Here is a 21,958-nt window from a genome sequence, read left to right as displayed (position 1 = left end):
GTTTTGTTTTGTTTAAAAAAACCTTCAAAACAAAAGTTATACATATATAGCAGCGTCCTTTAGACATGAAATACCCACAGGAGACTTAAGGGCAGACGCTCAGCGTGCAGTTCCGTCCCAAAGAGGTCTCCGCAGCCTGGTCCTTCAGAAAAAGCAAAGCGAAGAGAAGTGACGTTGGGTCAGGCCTCACCGCGGGTCTCTGTGTCGCGCTGGAAGAGCGCTGCAAGAGCCGGCTGGCAGTGAGGCAGGCAGGGCCACTTAGGCCCGCGGGTCCCTGGCCACCGGGCTTCTGCCAGCGCTGTATTTACTGGTTCTCATCCTCTCTCCTTTTATTCTGTGTATCTCGTTTTTACGCTGGATTCTGTTTCTAAGCATGAGGAGTGGGCAGCTCAGATGTCGCATTCGCTGTCGCTGGACGTGATAGAGATGGCCGAAGTAGCAGCCTTGCTGGACAGACTAGCAGCCGGACTGGAGGCGACGCCCAACACCTCTGGCGTGCCCTCAGCCTCCGAACGTAGCACCCGCCCGGAGCCCTGCGACAGAACCTGCTGCTGGAGTCTACAGGGAAAGAAAGGACGTGGTCAGAGCTAGAAACCACTACCTTGCCCGCTTTTCTCTGACCCGCTTCCCCCCAGCTTCGAGTCAATATTACTCTTTCTCAGACTTTGAGTAAGTGGGGAAGGTGAGGCTCAGGAATTTGGGCGGCTGTACAGCCAGCCACTCCTTGCCTCACTCCGGCTGCCTCACTCTCCCTCATGCCCTTTCCTCAGCCTCAGTTGTCTCCCACCGTCGGGAGATTTACTGGAGGATTGGCAGAAAAAGCAAAGCGGCAAAGGACATGGAATTCCTTTCCTAGCAGTACATTTGTCCAGGGCCATACCTGAGGCAGTCTGCTCTATTCCAGCTAAAAAGTCTATTCTGCCTGGAGGAGGTTGCGCGGAGAGTTTGGGCCTGGGATGCAAGAGCTACACGCTGGAGAACGGAAAGCATAGGCCTAGTAGCGTGCCCGGTTTGAGACAAGGATGGTCCGTTGGAGACGAGGAAACATGCCTTTTAGTTCTTAAAATCTGAGATCTTTGAAAACCGAAACCTTTTCAGACAGACCATCAGGGAAGGCTGCAACCGGGCTTTAAGAATAAAGCTAACTAGAAAGGCTTCGCTTGATGAGAGCCCGGGTCTATGCTAGCAAGAATTAGCTCTGGGCCTCTGGGTTTCTAATTGATTCTGGGCTTTTAATCTTTCTCCGCCCGCCAGAGATACCTTGATTTGGTGACCCACACCAGCTGCTATAGTGATCCCAAGTCCCCACGAACCAGAGGGATGGTGGGGAACCAGGAACCTGCACTGGAGTCCAGAACACAGTGGTCTCGCAAACCCAAGGCATATGGCACTCCCGACCCCCGCTGAATCCAGCAGGCACTAGGTAAGGAATGCCTCGTCCTGCCCCATCCCGGTGTGCACCAAGCCCGGGGCCTCTAGGAACTACTGACCTGTTTTTGGCTGCCGCAGCCCGGTCTCTTTGTCGGCGGTTTTTGAACCAGTTGCCCACCTGCGTGGGGGTCAGTCCAGTTGCCTGGGCGAGCTCGCGCTTTTTGCTGGGGTTGGGATATGGGTCCTGAAGGTACCACTCGCGAAGCAGGTGCCTCGTGCGCTCCTTGAAGCAGTGCGTCTTCTGTTCGCCATCCCAAATGGTCCTCGGCAGCGGGAACTTCTTCCTTACCCGGTACTTATCTACCGGCCCCAAGGGTCGTCCACGCAGCTTCTCTGCCTCCTGGTAATGCGCTTCAAGCCACAGTGCCTGCAGCTTGGCGTGCGATTCCTTAGTAAACTTATGGTTTTCCAGGATATGGTAAAGCTCGCGGTAGTTGCCACCGTGGAAGGCCACGATGGCTCTCGCGCGCAGCACCGACTCATTCTTATTGAGGGCTTCACAGGCCGCCGGGGCCACGGGCAGCGACCACAGGAAGCGACCCAGGCGCTCCACATCGCCGCTTTCCTCCAGGGTCTCGCATACCCCGGCCACTTGCTGGGGGCTGAAATTCAAGATGGGCAGCTGGAACATCGAGGCTGCGCGGACACCCCGAGCAGGACACGCAGCAGATGCCCGCAGGCCGAGCGGGTAGCGGTTGGGGATACAGAGTCGGGGGAATCTTCCCGCCTGGAAAGAGCTGTGGATTGGGTTCGGCTGCGCTTGCTCCGCTTGGGCACGCCAGCCAGCTAGCCCGCGCCACTACTGGGGTGGGCGGATTGAAGACGCGGGCGCCATGGAGACCCCCTGTCAGTCACCGGGCAGTTCTGCCAATCAAGGCAGCCACTAGCGAGCCCCGGCCATTTCAGCACCTCCCCAGACTCGACAGCGCCCGCGGTTTGCCCGGAGACTGCCCAGGGTTTTACAGAACCCGAAAATGAGGTAGGAGTGGCTGGAACACACGCAAAAACCACAGCGTCTCACCCTCCCAGCTCCTCCTCCCCGGCTCCTCCCTCTTGTTTTCCCACCGGAGAGGCAGGGTGCTGCTGGAATTCACTTTGGGGGAGACGCAATGCCTGGGTCGAAAGGACTTCAGAGGACAAAGAGGTCTGAGAAAAACTAATCGTAGCAAAGCGGCAAACCCCGCTGGGAGCATGGACACAAAAGGGACAGGGAGGGAAGTGTATCTTTATTCTCCCCCCCCCCCCCCGTGCACCCATTCCTGTCTGTCTCCTGCTTACCCCTCTCCAGCTGCTAAAGCAGCTGCGCGGGAAGCAAGCCTGGAACAGAAGGAACAGGACCAGGATCTGCCGAAGAGGTCAGTTTGGAGTCTAACTTCACTCCTTCAAGGCTTCCTGAAACTGTTTTCAAGGGCGGCGGCAAGGACACACACTTGGTAACTAGGCGCTAACCACGGAGTCTAACACCAAGAAAGTTAGCGGACTGTGGGGGCTTCTGACCCAAATAAAGTTATACTTCATAGCCCCCCTTACCAGTTCAGTGGACTTGAACAAATGCACAGCAGCCACATCTAGAGTGAGAAGTCATCCGTAGGTCAGGACAGCAACTTAAAAGCCTACTTCAAAGATCTTTTTAAACCTAGATATTTCGTTCTCTCGTGGCAGGCTGATTTGGCTTCTGCCCAGCATTAGAACATACAACTCCCGGGGTGGAGGCAGAAATCTTGGCTTTTTAGATCAGAAGCAATTCAGTGACGGCAAAACAGAGGGTGGGGCTGTTCCACAATACTGTGTGTGTGTTAAGGTGGCAAGGGAGAGGGGTCAGAGCCGCGGGGCACTGACCCCTCCCGTAGAGAGCATGGGCCCTTTTGGCTCCCTGCCTTCTGGCCAATGGATTGAATTGGCAACATTTATTGATTCCCAATTGACATCCACATCATACCGCTTTCGGAGGCTTCCGTCAAGGAAACCACGATCTTATGTGGGCCTTTGACGAGGCTTGTTTGGTAGAAAGGAAAGACTGGGTATGGCGTCCCAAGAAATGAGAAGACAAGGTTCACCGCCCGAACTGGACTGGGCCTGGCTGTCTTTTCTTTAGTATCAAGCACACTTTGTGTGCGCCTGGTACGGACCGAGTACATCAGAAGGCAGATAGATAGCACAGATGGTTGGATGTGTCGGGTCAGATCACACCACGCCTGAGTGCAGGCTAAAGCTCGTTCTGACGGAAAACCCTGATATTATTTTCACAGATCTTCACAGTTCACTCGAAAGAAAGTAGCAGAGGGGAAGGGGCGGGAAAAGCCCTGCAACCATCTACATCATTTCTGTGAGATTGCCATCGCCTCGGACAGTGAGGCTTCCTATCCGAAGAGCTCATTTTCTTGAAGTGAGACAGGGTAGGGGCAGAATAAAGAGGGAGAGGAGGGTAGTGACACCGCACAAGCCTTCTCTTCTTTGGAGCGACTTCAGAATCAGCTCCAGGGACAAATTTTAGTGACCCCTTGGGAAGAAGGACAATCCACAGCACATAAAAAATTAGAATAAAATAAAAGTCCTGGGACCTTGCGGACAAAGCAGAGATCCAGCAGGAACGCGGAAAAACAGTTTTCCCCTTTGGCCAGGGAAGGAAAACGAGCCCGAGCTCGGGTCTGCGCGGTAACGGTAGCAGAATAGCTGCTTCACCTCCACCCTGTATCCTGGAAACTAGGCTGAGGTTTCACGGGGACCTACCACGCTCCTAGGCCCAGTCCCGGCCGGTGGTGCCCCAGGCCACCCTGCACTCTCCGACTGAGCTCAAAATTTAAAAGCTGCACGTCGAGGGACAGGAACAACACGGACTATCTTTTTACCTTTAACCTTTGCTGGCAATTGATTTTAATTTTTCTGAGTCAAGACGCCTCATCCAGGAAATGCTAATGTTTATCCCATTGCCCACTTCTTGAACAGATCCACAAATATGAGATAAAAACATAGTTTGGCCTTTGCGTGTTTGGGGGTCCCGGCGGGAAGCTGGAGCTCAGGGTCTGGCATGGCAGTGGGATGACTCCTGGAAGGTGCAGTCAGAGCTTGTCGGGTGCCTGGTTACCCAGCGGGAAGGCGCTGGAGGTTGAGCTCTGGGGTGGGAGATCAGATCTTCGGCCATCGTCAGGGACTTAATTTTGTTAACTCAAAAGGAATAAATGGCCCCTTGGAATCGCCTTGTTCATCAGCTTCACCTGGAGAAAAACTGGAAGAGATGAGTTGACCAAGACCCCAACCAAAAAAAAAAAACAAAACAAAAAAAAAAAAAAACAAAAACGGGGAGAGGCACGCTTCGCTTCGTGAGCTTCTTAGCAAAACACAACCCTCGTCCCACTCGCAAATGCTTATGGCCTGTGTTTATTTGCCAAGCAGAAAGCTGTACCTTAGGGATGGTTTTTCTTTATTTTAAGAAAAGAAAGGTGTTTAAACAAACAACGTGGGGCGTTGTTACAATTCTCTAGTGACACCCCCCGTCACTCCCCACTTTATTATCTAATTTTATTTTTCCAGCACGCTAATGGCCTTGAGACTGTTGGGGTGCCTTCTGCCCCTCACTTTACAGGGAGAGCCGCTGGCGGTGCTCAGTTCTGGCCAAGAATCCAGAGATAGCCATTCTGCTGTCAGTTTCGTTTGGGGGCGGGATGTGGAGAAAAGTACGCAGAGGTACTAATGGTCGGGGGTGGGTGCAGATTATAACTGTTTAGATTTAGATCGTACCACGCTTCTGTGTACGTGGGGCTTGTCAAGGCTCTGCGCTTACCTTTTTCCCTTTCCCGGGAAGAGAGGCAGATGCTCACAGTAGCTCACACTGACAGAGGAGCGCAGAGCTTAGAAGTCAGGACACTTTTATTGAGTTCCAGCCTTAGCTTTTCATTGCCTGCGCCTAACTGTTTCTAACTGCAAAGCCTGAAAAATAACGATGCATTCCCCCGCCCCCCTCGCTACATTTTGAATGGTCAGGGGCTTCAAGAATGTAGTCATTGAATCTATCTGAATTACTTAAAAAAAGGCGCTGTGCTGTGTGTGAGAGTCGCAGACTGGAAGACAATGAGGCCACAGTCTCTTGTGTGTCCCTTTAGACTTTTGGAGATTTTTTTTTGTCTTCCTTTCAAAGCCTGATGTTAGCAATAAAAGTCGGACTTTTTCGTGTTTTTTTTTTTTTGATCGTTCATACCTCTGATTTAATTTTTATTTTAAAATAATTACTTAAATAGCTTATTTATAGCAAAAAAATCTAGAACATGTCAAAAGATATTTTGTAGTCTTTTAAATGGCAGTGTGAAAACTTCATACCTTTCATTTATTCCTTAACTTAATTCTGATTTCCTAGTGATACTGTCCACATAGAGGTACGGATTTGTGGATGTCTTTGGTGGTCCAGATCTTCAGATGTGGAATGAATTCTAGATCTTACCTTAAAATACACACTGGCCTAAAATAAGCAAACAAAAAAACCAAACACCTCCCTCGGTAGGTTGCTGTTGTTACTTCTCACACATCTTGGCTTTTCTTCTCTAAGGAAGCACCTTGTAACAAAGAACTGAGAGCACCCTTTATTGCCTCCTCCTGAGAACAAACAAACGCTACCCTTTGACATGGTTGGTAGCTGTCCTAGCATAGTAAACTTAACTCCAAGCAAGAGAAACATTACAATGAAACTTTTGATCTAATATTAAGAGATGGACTCTTGTTATCTCCTTATTCACCAGCTGTTGTGGAAATGGCATTTCAGATGATTCAAAGTTGCTTATGTTCTTGAGAAAAAAATTATGTATAAATGTACTATTTTTAAAGAAACAAATAGCAATCTTTTTTAAAAACGTGCTGCCCATCCAACCACATTGTAGGTTCCCATTGGTGGTGGATTCAGAATCTTTGCATGAGAATTTGGATCTAAACACTCACTCTGTCAGTGTGAGCTACTGTGAGCATCTGCCTCTCTACCCGGGAAAGGGAAAAAGGTAAGCACAGAGCCTTGGCAAGCCCCAGGTACACAGAAGTGTGGTACTATCTAAATCTGAACAGTTATAATCTGCCCTGGAGCATTATTATATTATCATCCCGTAATATAAACTATGATCTTAGATGCACATCTCTCTCTCTCTCTCTCCTGCTTCTTTAAGGCAGGTCTCAAAGTACACAGGGCTAACCATAGAATCTCATTGCTCATTTAGGGCTATACTTCAATGGATCTGAAGGACTAATGCTTAGCTATGTGACCGGCCTAGGACATAGAAACACATTATTATCAGTAATAAAACATTAATTGATTGACTCAAAGAATAGTTAATTCATAGTTCTCTGCTGGGACATTATTTCCTCCTCCTGTTATAATTTAACACTATATTTAACATTCCTCCATTATTGTTAACATTATTTCTTCTCTTTTTCTAGCCATTTGCAAAACCAAGATCAAAGTATCTTTTCTAAAATACTTATACAGGGAAGTTGAAGTGGCTGATTGTGTAAAGGTTTTTGTTACCAAGCCTGACAATCTAAGTTAGATCCCCAGATTTCAGGTAGTAGAAGGAGAGAACCAATTCCTACAAGTTGTCCTCTGATCTATGAACATGTGCTGTGGTACACACACACACACACACACACACACACATACACACATCACACACAGCATTAATGAATACCTTAACTTCTCTGAGTTTTTTAAAAAAATAAATTGCATTATAAAAAATATATAACATCTTACCTTCTCAGCCGAGGGCAATCTTACCATTCCCTTCTCCTACTTGTAGGAGACATTTTTGATTGCCAAAATTGCCATCTAGTGACTGAACCAAGATGCTAACTTCTTAATATTTGAGTAGAGCAACCCCTGACAGTAAACACCAGTAGCATTGCTACTAAGTAGTCCAGCATCAAAGGACTTCAAATCAACAAGGAAGGTATGAAGCCTTGCTAAAATTCTGTTTACCCTAGAGGTGAATTGTTTGCAAAAGAATCAGTACCTTTTTTTAAAATTTATTTAGTTGTATATCTATTTTGCCTATGTGTATATCTGTGCACCAAGTGTGTGCCTGGTGCCTGAAGATGTCAAAAGAGGATGCTGGATTCCCTAGAACTGGAGTTAGGGATGGTTATCACCATCATATGGGTGCTAAGAGCTGAACCTATGTCACGTGAGAGCAACAAGTGCTTTTAACCCCTGGGTCATCTCTCCAGGCTTAGGCTCAGTATACTTTTAATTTTACTTTGTTTGTAGACCACATAAATAAAATCAGTTCTTAGGACCTATTTTTTTTTCTTAAAATTTGCTGTAGTTGGTACCAGTCGTTCTATTTGTAAGCCTAAAACCTGAGAACAAGATGGTTTTTTTTTTTTTTAACATGATAGAGGTATGGTCTTTGATAGGACAGATATCAGTGGTCATCAGTCTCTCTTCATTTTACAGAGACCAAAGATTACCCACATTACACATCTCGAGTGACAGACAGAGGAACAGAACATATTCACATGTCTATCCATTGCACACATTGCTTTCCTCACTCAAGAGAGATGGTTTAATTCTAGCAGAGTTGGGGGCACAAGATCTGAACCACACACAGGTAGTTACTGACCCTCTGAATGCAAATGTACTGTTTCACATAGCTATGACCCTAGCACTTGGAATCCTCTAGTTCAAAGGGCTCAGAGAGATTTAAACTGTCTTGGATGTAACTCCTGCAAATTCCAAAGAGTCCCTGAATCAAAATGTGGCTTTGGGACCCCATTGTCCTCTTTGGAGATGGAAAACCGCTGAAGTCTGGGGCTGGCACTATTGAAGAGCCCTTCCTGAGTCAGCACCCTGTCCACTTACAGGAAAACCCAAACTGAATGCGGCCTCAGGGGAGAGGGGATTGGACTTGAGGTGTTGTTGTAAGGCTGGGTTTAAGTGAAAAAACTCTGAACTCTTTTGTCAGGTCTTTCAAAAGAATAACAGTGATGCTCGCACGCACGTCTGTAATTAACGAGCTGTCAACATTTTCTATTACGTCTACAGAAGTCGATTACAGACCTCAGAATTGTGATAAATGTTTCTTTAGGTCTGAAGTGTTAGCCTTCATCTTCTTTTCAGCCTAGGGGCAATTTTTGAAACCAATTTTGTTTCAATCATTTTGGATCAGTTGTGTGGTAATTTTGGAAGTGCAGATGCTTCAGGCCCACCTATTGAAATAAAGATTTTTAAATGGAAACCCAGAGAGGAGACTGCTTAAGCCCCAGTAGGACCAGCTGCAAAGCTCTGGCAGGGAATTATATAGGCAGACAGGAGGAAAAGCATTGCAAAAAAGATGGGATGGAGAAATGTGTTTGTGTGTGTTTCTTTAACAACAGATTTTCCTCCTCCTTTCAGACTGCAAGATATTAAACTCTCCTTTTTTCTGTTTTAGAAAAAAAATAAGAAAATTTATTAAAACAGTTAACGCTGGGGTCAAACTGAGTTTTAGAAATTTTTATCTTTATTTTATTCTTCCTTTAGTAAACTTTCTTCTCTATCTTTTAAGCTACTTCAGTTTTTTTTAACCTATATCATCGTTTTTGTTCTTTACTGTTATCTTATTCCTTAATGAGTGCTATTTTTTTTGCTAGTATAATAATGCCCTACTTTCTCTCTTTTCTACTTGGTCTGATCTGCGACTCCTTCCACCTGTCTCCTAGTCTCCATTACTGAGTATCTTCTCCACAGACTAAGCTTAAATTGTAAGGTAGACAAAGACAAAATGCTCACTCTTCAAAGAAGATGGGATGAAGGAGTGAGTCTCAGAGACTACAAATCAAGTCACCAAATGATGTCTCAGGACGGTGAAGCTTCTTACATTAAAATGTACAGAAGCCTTGAAGAAGTAGACACAGTGGGTCTTTAGATATTTTAAGTTTATGTCATTGCACATGTTTTGGGCCCCCAGTTTTCTCATCTAACAAACGCAGTAACCCTTAGGTGGTAACTACAAGGATTAATGAGATATGAACGACTATCCTTTGCACAGTGCCGGACAGAATGCATCTCAACAAGAATTAGTTCCCCTTTTGTGACTAGCCAGACTTAACCTAGCAACTGGGCCTTAAGTATTGTCTGCACGGTGTCTCACTTTCCACTCTGTTCTTGGTTTCACTACCCTTTGGTGTTGTCTTTGGCTCCCTAGAAATGTTCCTTGATTTTTTTAAAAAAGAGTTTATTTTATACATATGAGAACTTTGCCTACATGTTAAGTATGTGTGCCACACACATGCCTGGTGCCTGCAGAGTTTCAGATGAGGGTGCTGGATCCTCTGGAGCTGGGGTCACAGATGGTTTTGAGTCACTGTGTGAGAGCTGGAATCGAACCCAGGTCCAGAGCAACAAATGCTCTTAACCACTGAGCCATCCTTTCAGCCCCTGGAAATGTCCAAAACAATAGGTTCTTCTGAGGTCGGCTTTCCTATTCCTTGTTGCTGCAATGACTAATCTATAATATTCATAATAACTTCCATGAATTTCCTTAGAGCCTTACTATGCTTGTTTCTGTGACTGCTGTAACAATGTAAACCAAAACCAGAAATGTATTCTCTCCCAGGGCCAGGGGCCACACATGTGATCAAGATGTTGGCAGAGTCTTGCTCTTTCTAGAGGCTCTAGGGAAGAATGTGTCTATTCTAGGCTGCTGCTATTTCTTCCCGTGTAACTGCTTCTCTCTAGTCTGCATGCTGATCTTCACATCACAGTCGTTGTGTGTGTGAGTGTGTGTGTGTGTGCACACGCGTGCATGTGAACTTTCCATGTTTTATAAGGATTCAGATGACTGTATTAGGAACCATCTGGGTAATCTGGGGGAGTTTCCTCCTTATAAGATCTTTAACTTAATCACTGGTCTTACCACATAAAGTCAGATTCGCAGATTCTGGGGATTAAGAAGTGAATTTATCCTTGGCAATCTTCTTTCTTCCAGCACACTTACCCAGTTACTTGACATACAAGCCAGTCTCAAATGTTTTTGTAAATGGAAAGATAGAGTACTGCAATTAATTGATCTAGAAATAGGAAAACCATTTTTTGGCTTTAATATTCTTAAAACAAATTATTTACTTCATTTCAAATTAGTCAATATCAAGATTGTGAAGAGTCCAATCAGATTTTGATTAATTTATTCATTTTATTTGAAACTGTTAATTTTCCTTAGGACAATAATAGATATTAAAAAATAGCTGAGGTATTAGATTTATGTCAAGAGATTAAATAAATGAGAAAAGATTCCATCTCTCTTTGCATTTTCTATTCAAACATAGAATGTTTAAGAATAAGGCACAAATATAAGAAGAAACTGCAGTCCACTTGTACTATATTTCAGAGAGTTGAAAGAGAATGCCCCTACCCTTTCTAAAATGATAATACGTGCAATTGATCTCTATTAATATATCACGGAGGAGTCAGGATCTTATCTCTTCAATATAATTTACATCATTAACATATAACAATGAGCTGCTTCTCTGGATTTGGTGAAATCCATCATCAGCTGTAATTCTGTTACATTGCTCAGTCTTTCCTTTCCCCTCTTAGTAGAGGGGTGAAAACGATTATTCAAGCAAATCCTCTCCCGTTAAGATCTCACCATATGGGAAAGAACCAGATGCAAAAAAGCCAAAAACAAACAAACAAACAAAAAACTCCGCGTATCTCAACACTGGGGGCTTGAATCAAAAGAGGGTACCCCTTGGCATGGCTGAAATGATTAAATTCTTTTCCCTTTTATTTTTCCTGCCACATACATGTATGTGCCTGCTTTTCTGTATATTAGCACATGTGTGCAGGCACCTGCAGAGGTCGGAAGAGGATGGCAGATCCTCTGGAACTAAAGTTATAAGTGGTTGTGAGCACCTGATGTGGGTGCTGGGAACACACCCCAGACCCTCTGCAAGAGCAGCAAGTGCCCTTCACTTCTGGGCCATCTTCACACCCAAGTTAAATATTCTTTTGTGCTCATCAGTAAAATGTTGGGGTTTCCTTATGCGGGAAAAGCAAAGATGAGAATTGAAATGTGTCACGATCTGGGGTTGTCCTGGTTAGTTTTGTGCCAACTTGACACCAGTTAGGGCCATTTTAGAGGAGGAACCCTCTATTGAGAGAATGTCCCCATCAGATTGGCCTATAGGCAAACTTGCGGGAGAGTTTCTTGACTAAAGACTATTGAGAGCAGGCCTAGACCATTGTGGTCAGTGCCACTCCTAGGAAGGTGGTCCTGAGTTGTGTAAGAAAACAGGCTGAGCAAGCTCTGAAGAGCAAGTAAGCAAGTAGCATTCGTCCATGGCTTGTGTTTCAGCTCCTGTCTTTGGGCTTCTGGTTTGAGTTTCTACTCTGAGTTTCCTTTTATGATGAACTGTAAGTTGTGAGATGAAATAAGCCCTCTTTCCCCCCTCAGGATGCTTATGGTCATGATGGAGCCTTTGGTCTTGACCTGGTGTCTGTTCCATTCCAAAATTCTCTTTTGAAGATGCTCTGACAAGGAAGATACTCTGCCTACTGATAACTTTAAATACTTTTTTTCATTACTCATGCATGGGACAGATGATGGTGGTATTGGTAAAACTCTGGACTGTGTGTGTGTGTGTGTGTGTATGCATGCGTGTGTGTGTGTGTATGCGTGCGTGTGTGTGACAGTAACTAAGATATGCATGGATGTGAGTTTCGATGCAAATAATCTGATCTTTTTACATCACATTAATGTAATGTTTCTAGTTTTCTACAAAATTTCCTTAGGACGTCTAGTATTGAGTTGAAGTGAGTCGACTCTTCACACATTTTCTTTGCAGCTATAGCAACATGGTGCCAAGAAATCTCAGTGCCTCTGTCTTTCATAGTTATTTTCATAAACTTTCCTAGGAGGGCGTAGTTAATAAACAGAATACAGCAAGTATGATAAGAACAAAACCAGGTTAATTTTCTAAAATGGGAAGGAGGAAATCAGTAACAAGAAAACAAACAATCTGATTTTAAAGTGTGCAAAGGACCTAGGTAGACATTTTTTTGCAAGAACACACAACAGGCACATGAAAAAATGTACAGCGTGACCAGTCCCCAAGTAACTGAAATCGAACCTGTGAGATATCGCCTCACACCTGTTTAAAATTATCATTTTTAAAAGGAAAGATAGCAGGTGCTGGTGATGATGTGTAGAAAATGAAAAGTTGTATACACTATTGGTGGAAATATAAATTAGTGAAGTCGTCCTAGAAAAAAACGAGAAGGGGCCTCAAGTAAGTTGAAAAAGGAGCCTGATGTAATTGCACATACCTACAGTTTTAGTACTCTAGAGGTTAAGGCTAAAGGATCTCCAGTTCTATGCCAGCCTGAGATGCCCATCAAAACCTTATCTCAAATCCATCCATCCATCCATCCATCCACCCACCACCCATCCATCCTTTTATCCATTCTTCCACCCATCCTTCCATGTAAAAATGTATACTAAATTCATTGATCCTGTGAAAATCAGTGTAGAAAAACCAAATCCATCATATGACCCAGCTTTTCCATCCCCTGGCGTAAAGGATTGGACATCCTACTCCACAGTTCCTCGCTCAACCATGTTCACTGCTGCTCTCTTCACAATTGTTTCACAATTAGGAAACAACCTAAATGTTCTTCAACCGGTGCACGAATAATGAAAACATGGTACATATACACTATGTCCACAATATACACTAAGGGATATTATTCAGCTGTAAACAAAATGAAATCATGAACTTTGCAAGCAGATGATGGATTGTGTTAAGTGAGGTAACTCAGACCCAGAAAGACAAATGTCATACATTCTCTCTTTGGAGGTTCTTACCTCCAAATCTTCAGTTGTTAAGTACATAGCTTGAAATAACTGTAGAAATCAGGAAAGTAAAACAGAAACATTGCCAGAATAGGGGCTTGGGGAGCAATAGGGGAAGGAGTACTAGGGTCCTGTGATCATACTGGGGAAATGCAAAATGAGGGGCTCTTTAGGGAGAGGGGAGGGAAATATATACAGAACAAGAGGGGAGGGGAGTAAAATAATAATAAGGGAGTCTGGAAAAGCCATAAGGAATCATACTGTTAACAACTCACCAAAAAACCCATAATTCTACAGTTGTGTGTGTGTGTGTGTGTGTGTGTGTGTGTGTGTGTATTCCTGGAACTCTCTCTAAAGACCAAGCTGGTCTCAAACCCAGGGATCTGCTCACCAGTACTAGGATTAAAGTTATGTGCCTCCACCACCTGACTCTACCTATCTCATCTGGGCTGACAATGCTCCTTCCAAGAGCCAAAAACCACCTTAAAAGAAAAAAAAACAGCCAGATACCAGACACAAGAAATCCCCTTTTATGTTGTGCACCAGAGCTGTCCAAGAGATTCCCAAAACATACAGTCTATTCCCACTGCTTTTTGCCCCCTGCCAGAGCTGGCAAGGAAGTCCCCATTGCTAAAGATGCCATGCACTTTAGAAACAAGTCCCAGAGACCCCTGAGTTGCAAGTAACCTGAATGACTCCTCCCTGAGGACTAGCTTTTATGGTTCCAGAAGGTTCCATGAGAGCTTCCAAAGAGGGAGGCAACCAACAGTCCTACCCAGCCATGACACCTATGAGCCATAGCAATGAACAGCATGGCACGAACTCTAAAGGTGTAGTACAGGCATGCAAACCTTGGCAGTAACCAGCAGCTCTCTAACTGGACTAAGGACCCATTTCACACTTGGAGATATCACTCAGCCGCTAAGATCACTGGCTGTTCTTCCAGAGGCCCTGAATTCAATTCTCAGCAACCATGTGGTGGCTCATAGCCATCTATAATTGGATCCAGTGCTCTCTCTGGCATGCAGTTGTATATGTAGATAGAGCACTCACATATATAAAACACATACATACATACACACATACATAATGTAAAAAAAAAAAAAACGAAACAACTGATACTGGAAACCTAGCTAACTGCCCCGTGACAGTGAAGTCATTAATACAGGAGGGGAATCTACAATCACTACTTTACTAAACCAACAGAATCCCTAACAACAATCTAGACGTTTGTCCTTGTGCCCACAGATAAGTACAGCCATACTCTTTATCAAGCAAACTTCTTTTTGCAACCGATAGAGACAGCTATAGAAAATCCCAATCAATCAAATTCTTAGTCCCAAGAGATACATCTACAAAACACTCCCACACCCAAGGTTCAGGGGACATCGTGGAAGATGGGGAGGAAAGGTTGTATGAGTCAGAGGATCAGGGAGTTTGCTGAGAGACTTCGTCTCTTCAGTAATGACTGCCCAAACATGAGCTGAACAAAGATGGTAGCAAGAAACATGCCAAAGTAAACCTGCAGTGTTGGTGTTGGTGGCACTATGTAAGGAATTCTGGGAGTGAGAGAGAGTCTTCCCAGGGAAGAGCACAACACTTCATTATCTAATATCAAACGGTCAGCTCTGAAATGTCACACATACAAGTGACTTTACATGCATAGACACATATGCGTGCAATAACAAAAAATGGGGGCATGGGTTTGAAAGACAGCAAGGAGGGGTATATGGGAGGGTTTGGAGGGAGGAAAGGAAAGGGAAAAATGTAATCATAATCTCAGAAAATGTTTCAAAAATTTGCACTCGTAGAAGCAGAGGACAGTTTAGAGATTGCTGAGAGTTGACTAGGAGAGATGGGACCTAGAAGCAGGAGATTTCAAATCAAAGGGCACATGATTTCAGCTAGGCAGGATGAGTACATTCTGGAAAACTAGTGTACATCCTGGTGACTAGAGATGATCATACTGCGTTTTGTACTTAATATATGATAAGAGTAGAAATTAAACAGCTTTACCATCCACACAAATAACAATTGCACGGAGGTGGTGGATATGCTACATAAATTAATTTGATTTCATTTCATAGTCATTTCATAATTGCTATGGCTTGTCTACAGACTGAGTGTGTTTCCCTCAAGGCTTCATGTGTTGAAATCTAATCCCCATTTTGAGATATTAAGGTGGTAGATTCGTTTAGAAGTGGGGATTTGGGAATCAAATTAGGATTAGCTATAGTTACTGGAATAAAACCTTCATAATTGAATTCTGATAGATATATAAAAAAAAAAGGTGGGGGACCAGAAGAGACACGGTTGACTGATATGCATTGTTGACTGACATCTTGTGGTGTGTTGCCTTGCACTGCTTTGGGGGCATTATTGCCAAGAGGACCACCAGGAGATGTGGCCCTTCAGCCTTGGGCCTCAGGAAATCTGAGCCAAAACACCCACACACTGAGACAATGGAGATGCTCTATTGGGAACTCACCAAGGCCAGCTGACCTGGGTCTGAAAAAGCCTGGGTTAAAACAGGTCTCACTGAACATAGCGGACAATGAGGACTACTGAGAACTCAAGAACAATGGCAATGGGTTTTTGGTCCTATTGTATGTATTGGTTTCTTGGTGGGAGCCTAGGCTGTTTGGATGCTCACCTTACGAGACCTGGACGGAGGAGGGTTTTCCTTGGACTTCCCACGGGACAGAGAGCCCTGATTGCTCTTTGGGCTGACGAGGGAGGGGGAATTGACTGGGGGAGGGGGAGGGAAAGGGGAGGCGGAGGTGGGGAAGAGACAGAAATATTTAATAAATAAATAAATAAAAAAGAAAAAAAAAAGGGAAAAAAGAAAAATGCTGGAAGTTTGTTTTTTTCATTTAAATAATTTATGAAAACATCAATCGTTGAGATAATTTAGGATGGTAATAAAAGTATTAGAAATATAAAATTGAGAAGAGGCATAGCTCAGCGGTAGAAGGCACAGTTAACAAACATGAGTCCCTGGGTTCAGTCCTCATCATTAAGAAATTAAAAAAATAAAAAATAGACCCAGTGGTAGCACACACCTTTCATCACAGCACTTGAGGGGGCAGGCGGATCTCTGTGAGTTCAAGGCCAGCCTGGTCTACAGAGTGAGTTTCCAGAACACCCAGGGATGTTACATAGAGAAACCCTGTCTCAAAAAATTAAAATATAGGCCGGGCGGTGGTGGCACACGCCTTTAACCCCAGCACTCGGGAGGCAGAGGCAGGCAGATCTCTGTGAGTTCGAGACCAGCCTGGTCTACAAGAGCTAGTTCCAGGACAGGCTCCAAAGCCACAGAGAAACCCTGTCTCGAAAAAACCAAAAAAAAAAAAAATTAAAATATAGGCCGGGCGGTGGTGGCGCATGCCTTTAACCCCAGCACTCGGGAGGCAGAGGCAGGCAGATCTCTGTGAGTTCGAGACCAGCCTGGTCTACAAGAGCTAGTTCCAGGACAGGAACCAAAAGCTACAGAGAAACCCTGTCTCGAAACAACCACCACCTCCCCCCCAAAAAAAAAAAGAAAAAGAAAGAAAAAAATCACTCCACACAACAAACCTCACACAAGAGGGAGCTGTGCAGAAGGCAGGGTTTCTGGGATTGGTGAGAATTTTTTGTGACTTTATCTTGAGAGAAGCACAGGGATTAGTGGGTTCTGTTTCTTGGCCCTAGTTTGGTTGAGGCTTGGGGTCATATCAGGGTCTGGGTGATTTCCTACATCTAGGGACAGTAGTTTAAAAAAAAAGTTTTTTTTTTTTTAAATCAAATGAAAAACTCTTAAAATTTGCTTTCCAGGAAGTTTTGAGAAGTTCCGAATTCAAGCTGGATATTTGAATTCAAATTTCTCCCTGTGTTAACGTTCATTTTCCTGGTGATTTCCAAGACGTTTTCGCACTAAAGGACTGGGTGGCGTTTAAAGAACCCTGCTAGTCCCCAGAAAGCCATGGACTCTTTTTGGCGCTGCTTTCTGACCCCAGCACCCATCCTGGGACTTTTGACGCCTCCACCTCCAGAAGGCTTCCGCTCCAACGTGATCTCGCGAGATTTGCGGCTGACCACGTGACCCTTGCGTGTGTGGGTCTCCCAAGCCCGGCGCCCGAGGCCTTAGACTCCGAAGGTTAGGTCGTCGACCGGACCGTGAGTTGGGGACCCCGCGAAGAGCGATATTCGGGGGTCCCGTAGGTAGGGGCCCGTTAGGTGGAAGGTGCGGGCCGGGGCGGATGCGGGCCGGGGAGGGCGTGGCGCGGGGCCCACAGACTGCACGCCCCACCCGGGAAGGGACGCGCTCGGGCCTGCTGCTGAGGGACCGCGGCCTGGGCTGAGGAGAGCGACTATGGGGGCTGCCGTCATCCGTGAACGAGTTCCCGCCATAAATGCGGGAGCCGGGGATGCGAAGCCGGCCTGGGGCGGGTCTAGGACTGTGGAAAACCTTAAGGAAAAGAAAGAGCCGTGGTAGCGAATTCAGATGCGGCAAATCGCCCAGTCTCTCTAAGGTCCAGTCCTGTGAAGGATTTAAGAATCCACACCGGCCCCCGCCCCTTACAGTTGTTACAGATGTTTTAAAGTCTAGGTCAAGATGCCTGGAGGTCTGTGCGTTCTAGTATTCAAAGACTTCCCGCCATACCCAGCACAGACTACCACAAGGACAATTTCCTGAACTTTCCATCTTGCGTCGCCTGTCAAAGTCCCATCCATTTGATCATTAGGACTCTGGAAGCTCTGGCTACGAATTCAGCCCTCGACTGGAAGAGGCTCTCTCCTCCCCATGTTTTAATCCACCTGTATTTTTCTTGTAAGAATGCTGTGTTTGCCAGGCAGTGGTGGCGCACACCTTTAATCCCAGCCCGCGGGAGGCAGAGGCAGCAGAGTCTCTGTGAGTTCAAGGCCAGCCTGGTTTACAGACTGCTATATTTGAAAGGTTACTTTATATATGATAGTTAATGTATGGTTTCTGAAAGTTTTGTTATTTATTTTGCCCAGGATCCAAGATGACGGACAGCCTGTTTGTCAGTTTGGACAGGCTTTTGTTAGAATTTGGTAGGTATAAAATGAAAATAAAGCCTTTTGTATTAAAATTTGACATTTAACCATGAAGTCAAATTACAAAAGAAGTGTTTATTTTAGTTTTCCAGTATGAACAAGACAAAAGTACTAAAGAAGCTATGATTCAAAGAATTAATAGTAAGTAGTTTTGTATGACATATTTTCATTTTTTATTTTTATTTTATAGTTACACTGCTTAGAGCAGCCTATAGTTGTTTGTGTGTGAGAGAGATCTTTCTTTTGAGTAGCAATGAGCTGTTTATCTTAGGGGTAATAGTTGTGACAAGTATTGGCAATGATAAATGTTTGTACTCAACATTTTGTTAAGAATTTCTCAGAAATAATCCCTTATATACAGCATTTTCCCCCTTCAAATAACAAGGTAATTTCAAATATTTGAATTTTTTTCTCTTGAAATAACAGAAAACCATAGGTTGATAAATGGCACACTTTCAGAAAGTGATTTTGAAAAAATAATAAGTAAAATATCAGAATTAAGTAAATAAATGCAATGCTTTTAATTTTTAAAATAGTTCTATTTAGTTTTGAAAACATAACTGTTAATTTCTTAGTATTTAAAAAGAATTTTATTATCTTTTCTGCAATAAGAAATGGAATATTGATTATTTCAGGACTGGAGAGATGGTTCAGTAGTTAAAAGCACTTGTTGCTTTTGTGAAAGGCTCGGGGTCCGTTCCCAGAACCCACACTGATTCACAGCTTCTTGTAACTTTAGTTTCAGGGAGTCTCGACCTCTCCCAGTCTTCAGTGGTCATTAGGCATGCACATAGCCACGTGTATACAGTCAGGCAAAATACTCATACACATAAATTTTAAAAAATTATCCCAATTAAAATTGTATCTTTTTATCATTTATTTAATCACGAGTAATAAGCGTGTTGATGCATTTAACAATTGATGTGCAATGGATGAAATTTAACATTTATCAAAAATGAAATCCTTTGATAGTATCATTAATGAATAAATGTTTATATGTTTCATTTAAAGCATTTATAGCTTTAAATGCCATCTAATCTAGCCCTTCATTGTAAAACTCGGGGGCAGGGCCATTTGTTTTTCTTCAATCTTATGTCCTTCTTAGCTTCTGGTTCTAGGACTAGACCTGGCTTTGGTTCTCTTGATTTTTAGTATAGATGCCTGTTTCTCTCAAGTCTTGCTTCCTTTTCATTTTCTGATTTTCCTTCTTTTAGGTAAGTTTCCATATACTTTTGTTTTTCTGGTATGTTTGTTTATTTTGAATTTATGATTTCTAGGTAAATAAAACATATTCTTTTTCAGCATGCCTTGAAAGTATTAAAGAAAACAAAGCAAATGTTTCTAATATATGTGAAGCCATAAACAAAACAGATGAGGAAATTGCTTATTACTGTAAACATAGTAAAGAAATGAAAGACTGCTATAGTAAGTAAGTATTTGACAGAAATGAACTTCCATTTATTACAGAAATGTTGAGTTGGGAGTATAGCTCAATGGTAGGGCACTTGCCTAACATGTGCAAGGACCTTTTTTGACAACCACGGACAAAAATCCTATTTTAAAGTAACAGTGTTTTCTCTGTCCCCCTTTCTCCCTTCCTTCCCTTGTCTTCCTTCTTCGTTCTCTTTTCCCTCCCTTTTTCCCACTGGGAATTGAACCCAAGGCCTGCATATTCTTCCCTCACACTGAACTAAACCCAGACTCCCAAGTTAGTATCCATATTAGCAAAATAATTAAATTGTCTAGTTATATGCAACTACAGAAGGACTTACAGAAGATTCCACAGAAAACCAGAAATAAGAGTTATTATAATCTCACTAATACTCAGTCTAAACAGAATTTTGTAAATTGAGAGTGTTGGCACACGCTTATATACAAGCACTTGAGAGATAGAGGCACAAGAATCAGAAATTCAAGTTTGTCCTTAGTTACATAGATTCCCAGGCCAAGTTGAGATACAAGATTCTGCCTACAAATAAACAAATAAATGATTTTGGGTGTAAGCTTGGTATGTAAAATTGCTATTGATCTTTGACTTTTCAAAGTCTTAGATTTCTGTAAAAATTTAAGCTAGGGACTGAAGAGATGGCTCAGAGTTAAGAGCACTCACTGCTCTTGCAGAGGCCCAGGGGTGATTTCCAGCCCTCATATAGTGGCTCACAACAGGCTGTAACTCCAGTCCCAGGGGTTCCAATACCTTCTCTGGCCTCCATGGGCACTGAATGCTTTTGGTACATAAACCAACATGAAGGCAAAACACCCATACATTAAAAAAAATCAATCTAAAAATTTTCAAGATAAAAACTTCTTTTAAGAAATATGTCTTTGGATTAATTCACTCATATCTTACTTGGTTGCAATTAAGTTGCATTTCTTATTTAAGGCTTAGCTGTAGGAAAACACTATATATAACTGCCAATATCCAACATTAGGTGGTTTCATTAACTTAGGTATATACCTATTACTCAACAGTCAATAGAATTATGACATGCATGTTTGATATGGAAAGAAGTTAGAAGTACATTAGAAGTAGAACAAAGCAATAACAAAGCATCCTTCATAGTATGAACCCAACTAATAATTATATATCTGTATTTCCAAAATTAAGAAGATCCAAAGGTTGTATATCAAAATGTTTATAGTGAATATTTCCTTAGTGATTAGTGTGAGCATTTTTAAATGCACAGAATATATGTATATGTAATCTTTGAACCTCTAATTCTATTCTGGAGAAAATTTTCTAAGAATTGATCAGAAATATGGACAAATAAATGTTTAAGTATAAGTTCTGCTCAGCAAATGATAAAAGAGGATAAGTTATGTGTGATTATGACCTCAGTATTGTTAAAATGGTAGTAAAATCTGGAGATAACTTATTAAAGTAGTAATACTAGTTACTTAATATTAAGAATGCAGATACTGGTGCTGCAGACCTTTAATCCCAGCACTCGGGAGGCAGAGGCATGTAGATCTCTCAGTTAAGGCCAGTCTACAGAGCAAATTCCAGGACAGTCAGGGCTGTTATACAGAGAAACCCTGTCTCAGAAAAAAAAAAAAAAAAAAGGGAGGGGGGAGAATGTAGATAGTTATTTTTTTATATAACTTTTCTGTACTTACAGAATGAACATGCTTAAGTTTGAAGTTAAAAAAAATATAAGAAAACAGAAAATTTCACGTACTACTTAGAACAGAGGTACCATGGTATTCAGTAATTTTAGATTTTTTTCCTTTGTTTTTTGGTTTTGGTTTTTGGTTTTTCAAGATAGGGTTTCTCTGTGGCTTTGGAGCATGTCCTGAAACTAGCTCTTGTCGACCAGACTGGCCTCGAACTCACAAAGATCTGCCTGCCTCTGCCTCCTGTGTGCTGGGATTAAAGGCGTGTGCCACTATCACCTGGCCTTTGTTTTTTTGTTTTTGGAGATTCATTGTTCTTTAAATGATTACATTCTTTTTTGTTCCTAATATTCATTTATCACTTTGAGATGGTAATCACATTGAAATGGTAATCACAACTATAATTTTTTTCATAGCTGGAAGCCAACATGTGATGTTTTTCATAAACATGAAGATTATATACAAGATCAACTTACTGTTTATCAAGAAACCAATGAAAAAGACAAGTACAGTATATACATTTATATGTAATATATTAAATATATCAGTTC

General features: G+C 43.0%; 2 protein-coding genes across 2 annotated transcripts in view; one reads left to right on the top strand and one right to left on the bottom strand.

The window, feature by feature from the left end:
• Positions 1-389: 389 nt before the first annotated feature.
• On the bottom strand, positions 390-2,062 carry Six6 (SIX homeobox 6). The gene is made up of 2 exons (XM_050153591.1): positions 1,491-2,062; positions 390-558 (listed from the first exon to the last, which is right to left on the bottom strand). The coding sequence occupies exons 1-2, from the start codon at positions 2,060-2,062 to the stop codon at positions 390-392; spliced, it is 741 nt and encodes a 246-aa protein (XP_050009548.1).
• Positions 2,063-18,241: 16,179 nt separating this feature from the next.
• Positions 18,242-21,958, top strand: part of CUNH14orf39 (chromosome unknown C14orf39 homolog) — a 40,254-nt gene continuing 36,537 nt past the window's right edge. The window contains exons 1-4 of the mRNA XM_050153578.1: positions 18,242-18,290; positions 18,378-18,434; positions 19,596-19,722; positions 21,824-21,913. Coding sequence (XP_050009535.1) covers positions 18,242-18,290; positions 18,378-18,434; positions 19,596-19,722; positions 21,824-21,913 — 323 coding nt within the window. The remainder of the gene's footprint in view (positions 18,291-18,377; positions 18,435-19,595; positions 19,723-21,823; positions 21,914-21,958) is intronic.

The sequence above is a fragment of the Alexandromys fortis genome, unplaced genomic scaffold (assembly GCF_014885135.2).
Source record: "Alexandromys fortis isolate MF-2015 unplaced genomic scaffold, M_Fortis_MF-2015_v1.1 scaffold_82, whole genome shotgun sequence".
Classification (NCBI taxonomy): domain Eukaryota; kingdom Metazoa; phylum Chordata; class Mammalia; order Rodentia; family Cricetidae; genus Alexandromys; species Alexandromys fortis.
Note: the sequence above shows the minus strand (reverse complement) of the source record. Positions and strands in the feature narration are given on the sequence as shown.

Excerpts from the sequence above, each read along its gene's own strand:
- Six6 (XM_050153591.1), bottom strand. The coding sequence starts at position 2,062 with ATGTTCCAGCTGCCCATCTTGAATTTCAGCCCCCAGCAAGTGGCCGGG. Across the intron at positions 559-1,490 it reads GCTGCGGCAGCCAAAAACAG|ACTCCAGCAGCAGGTTCTGT; the intron begins GTCAGTAGTTCC and ends CTTTCCCTGTAG.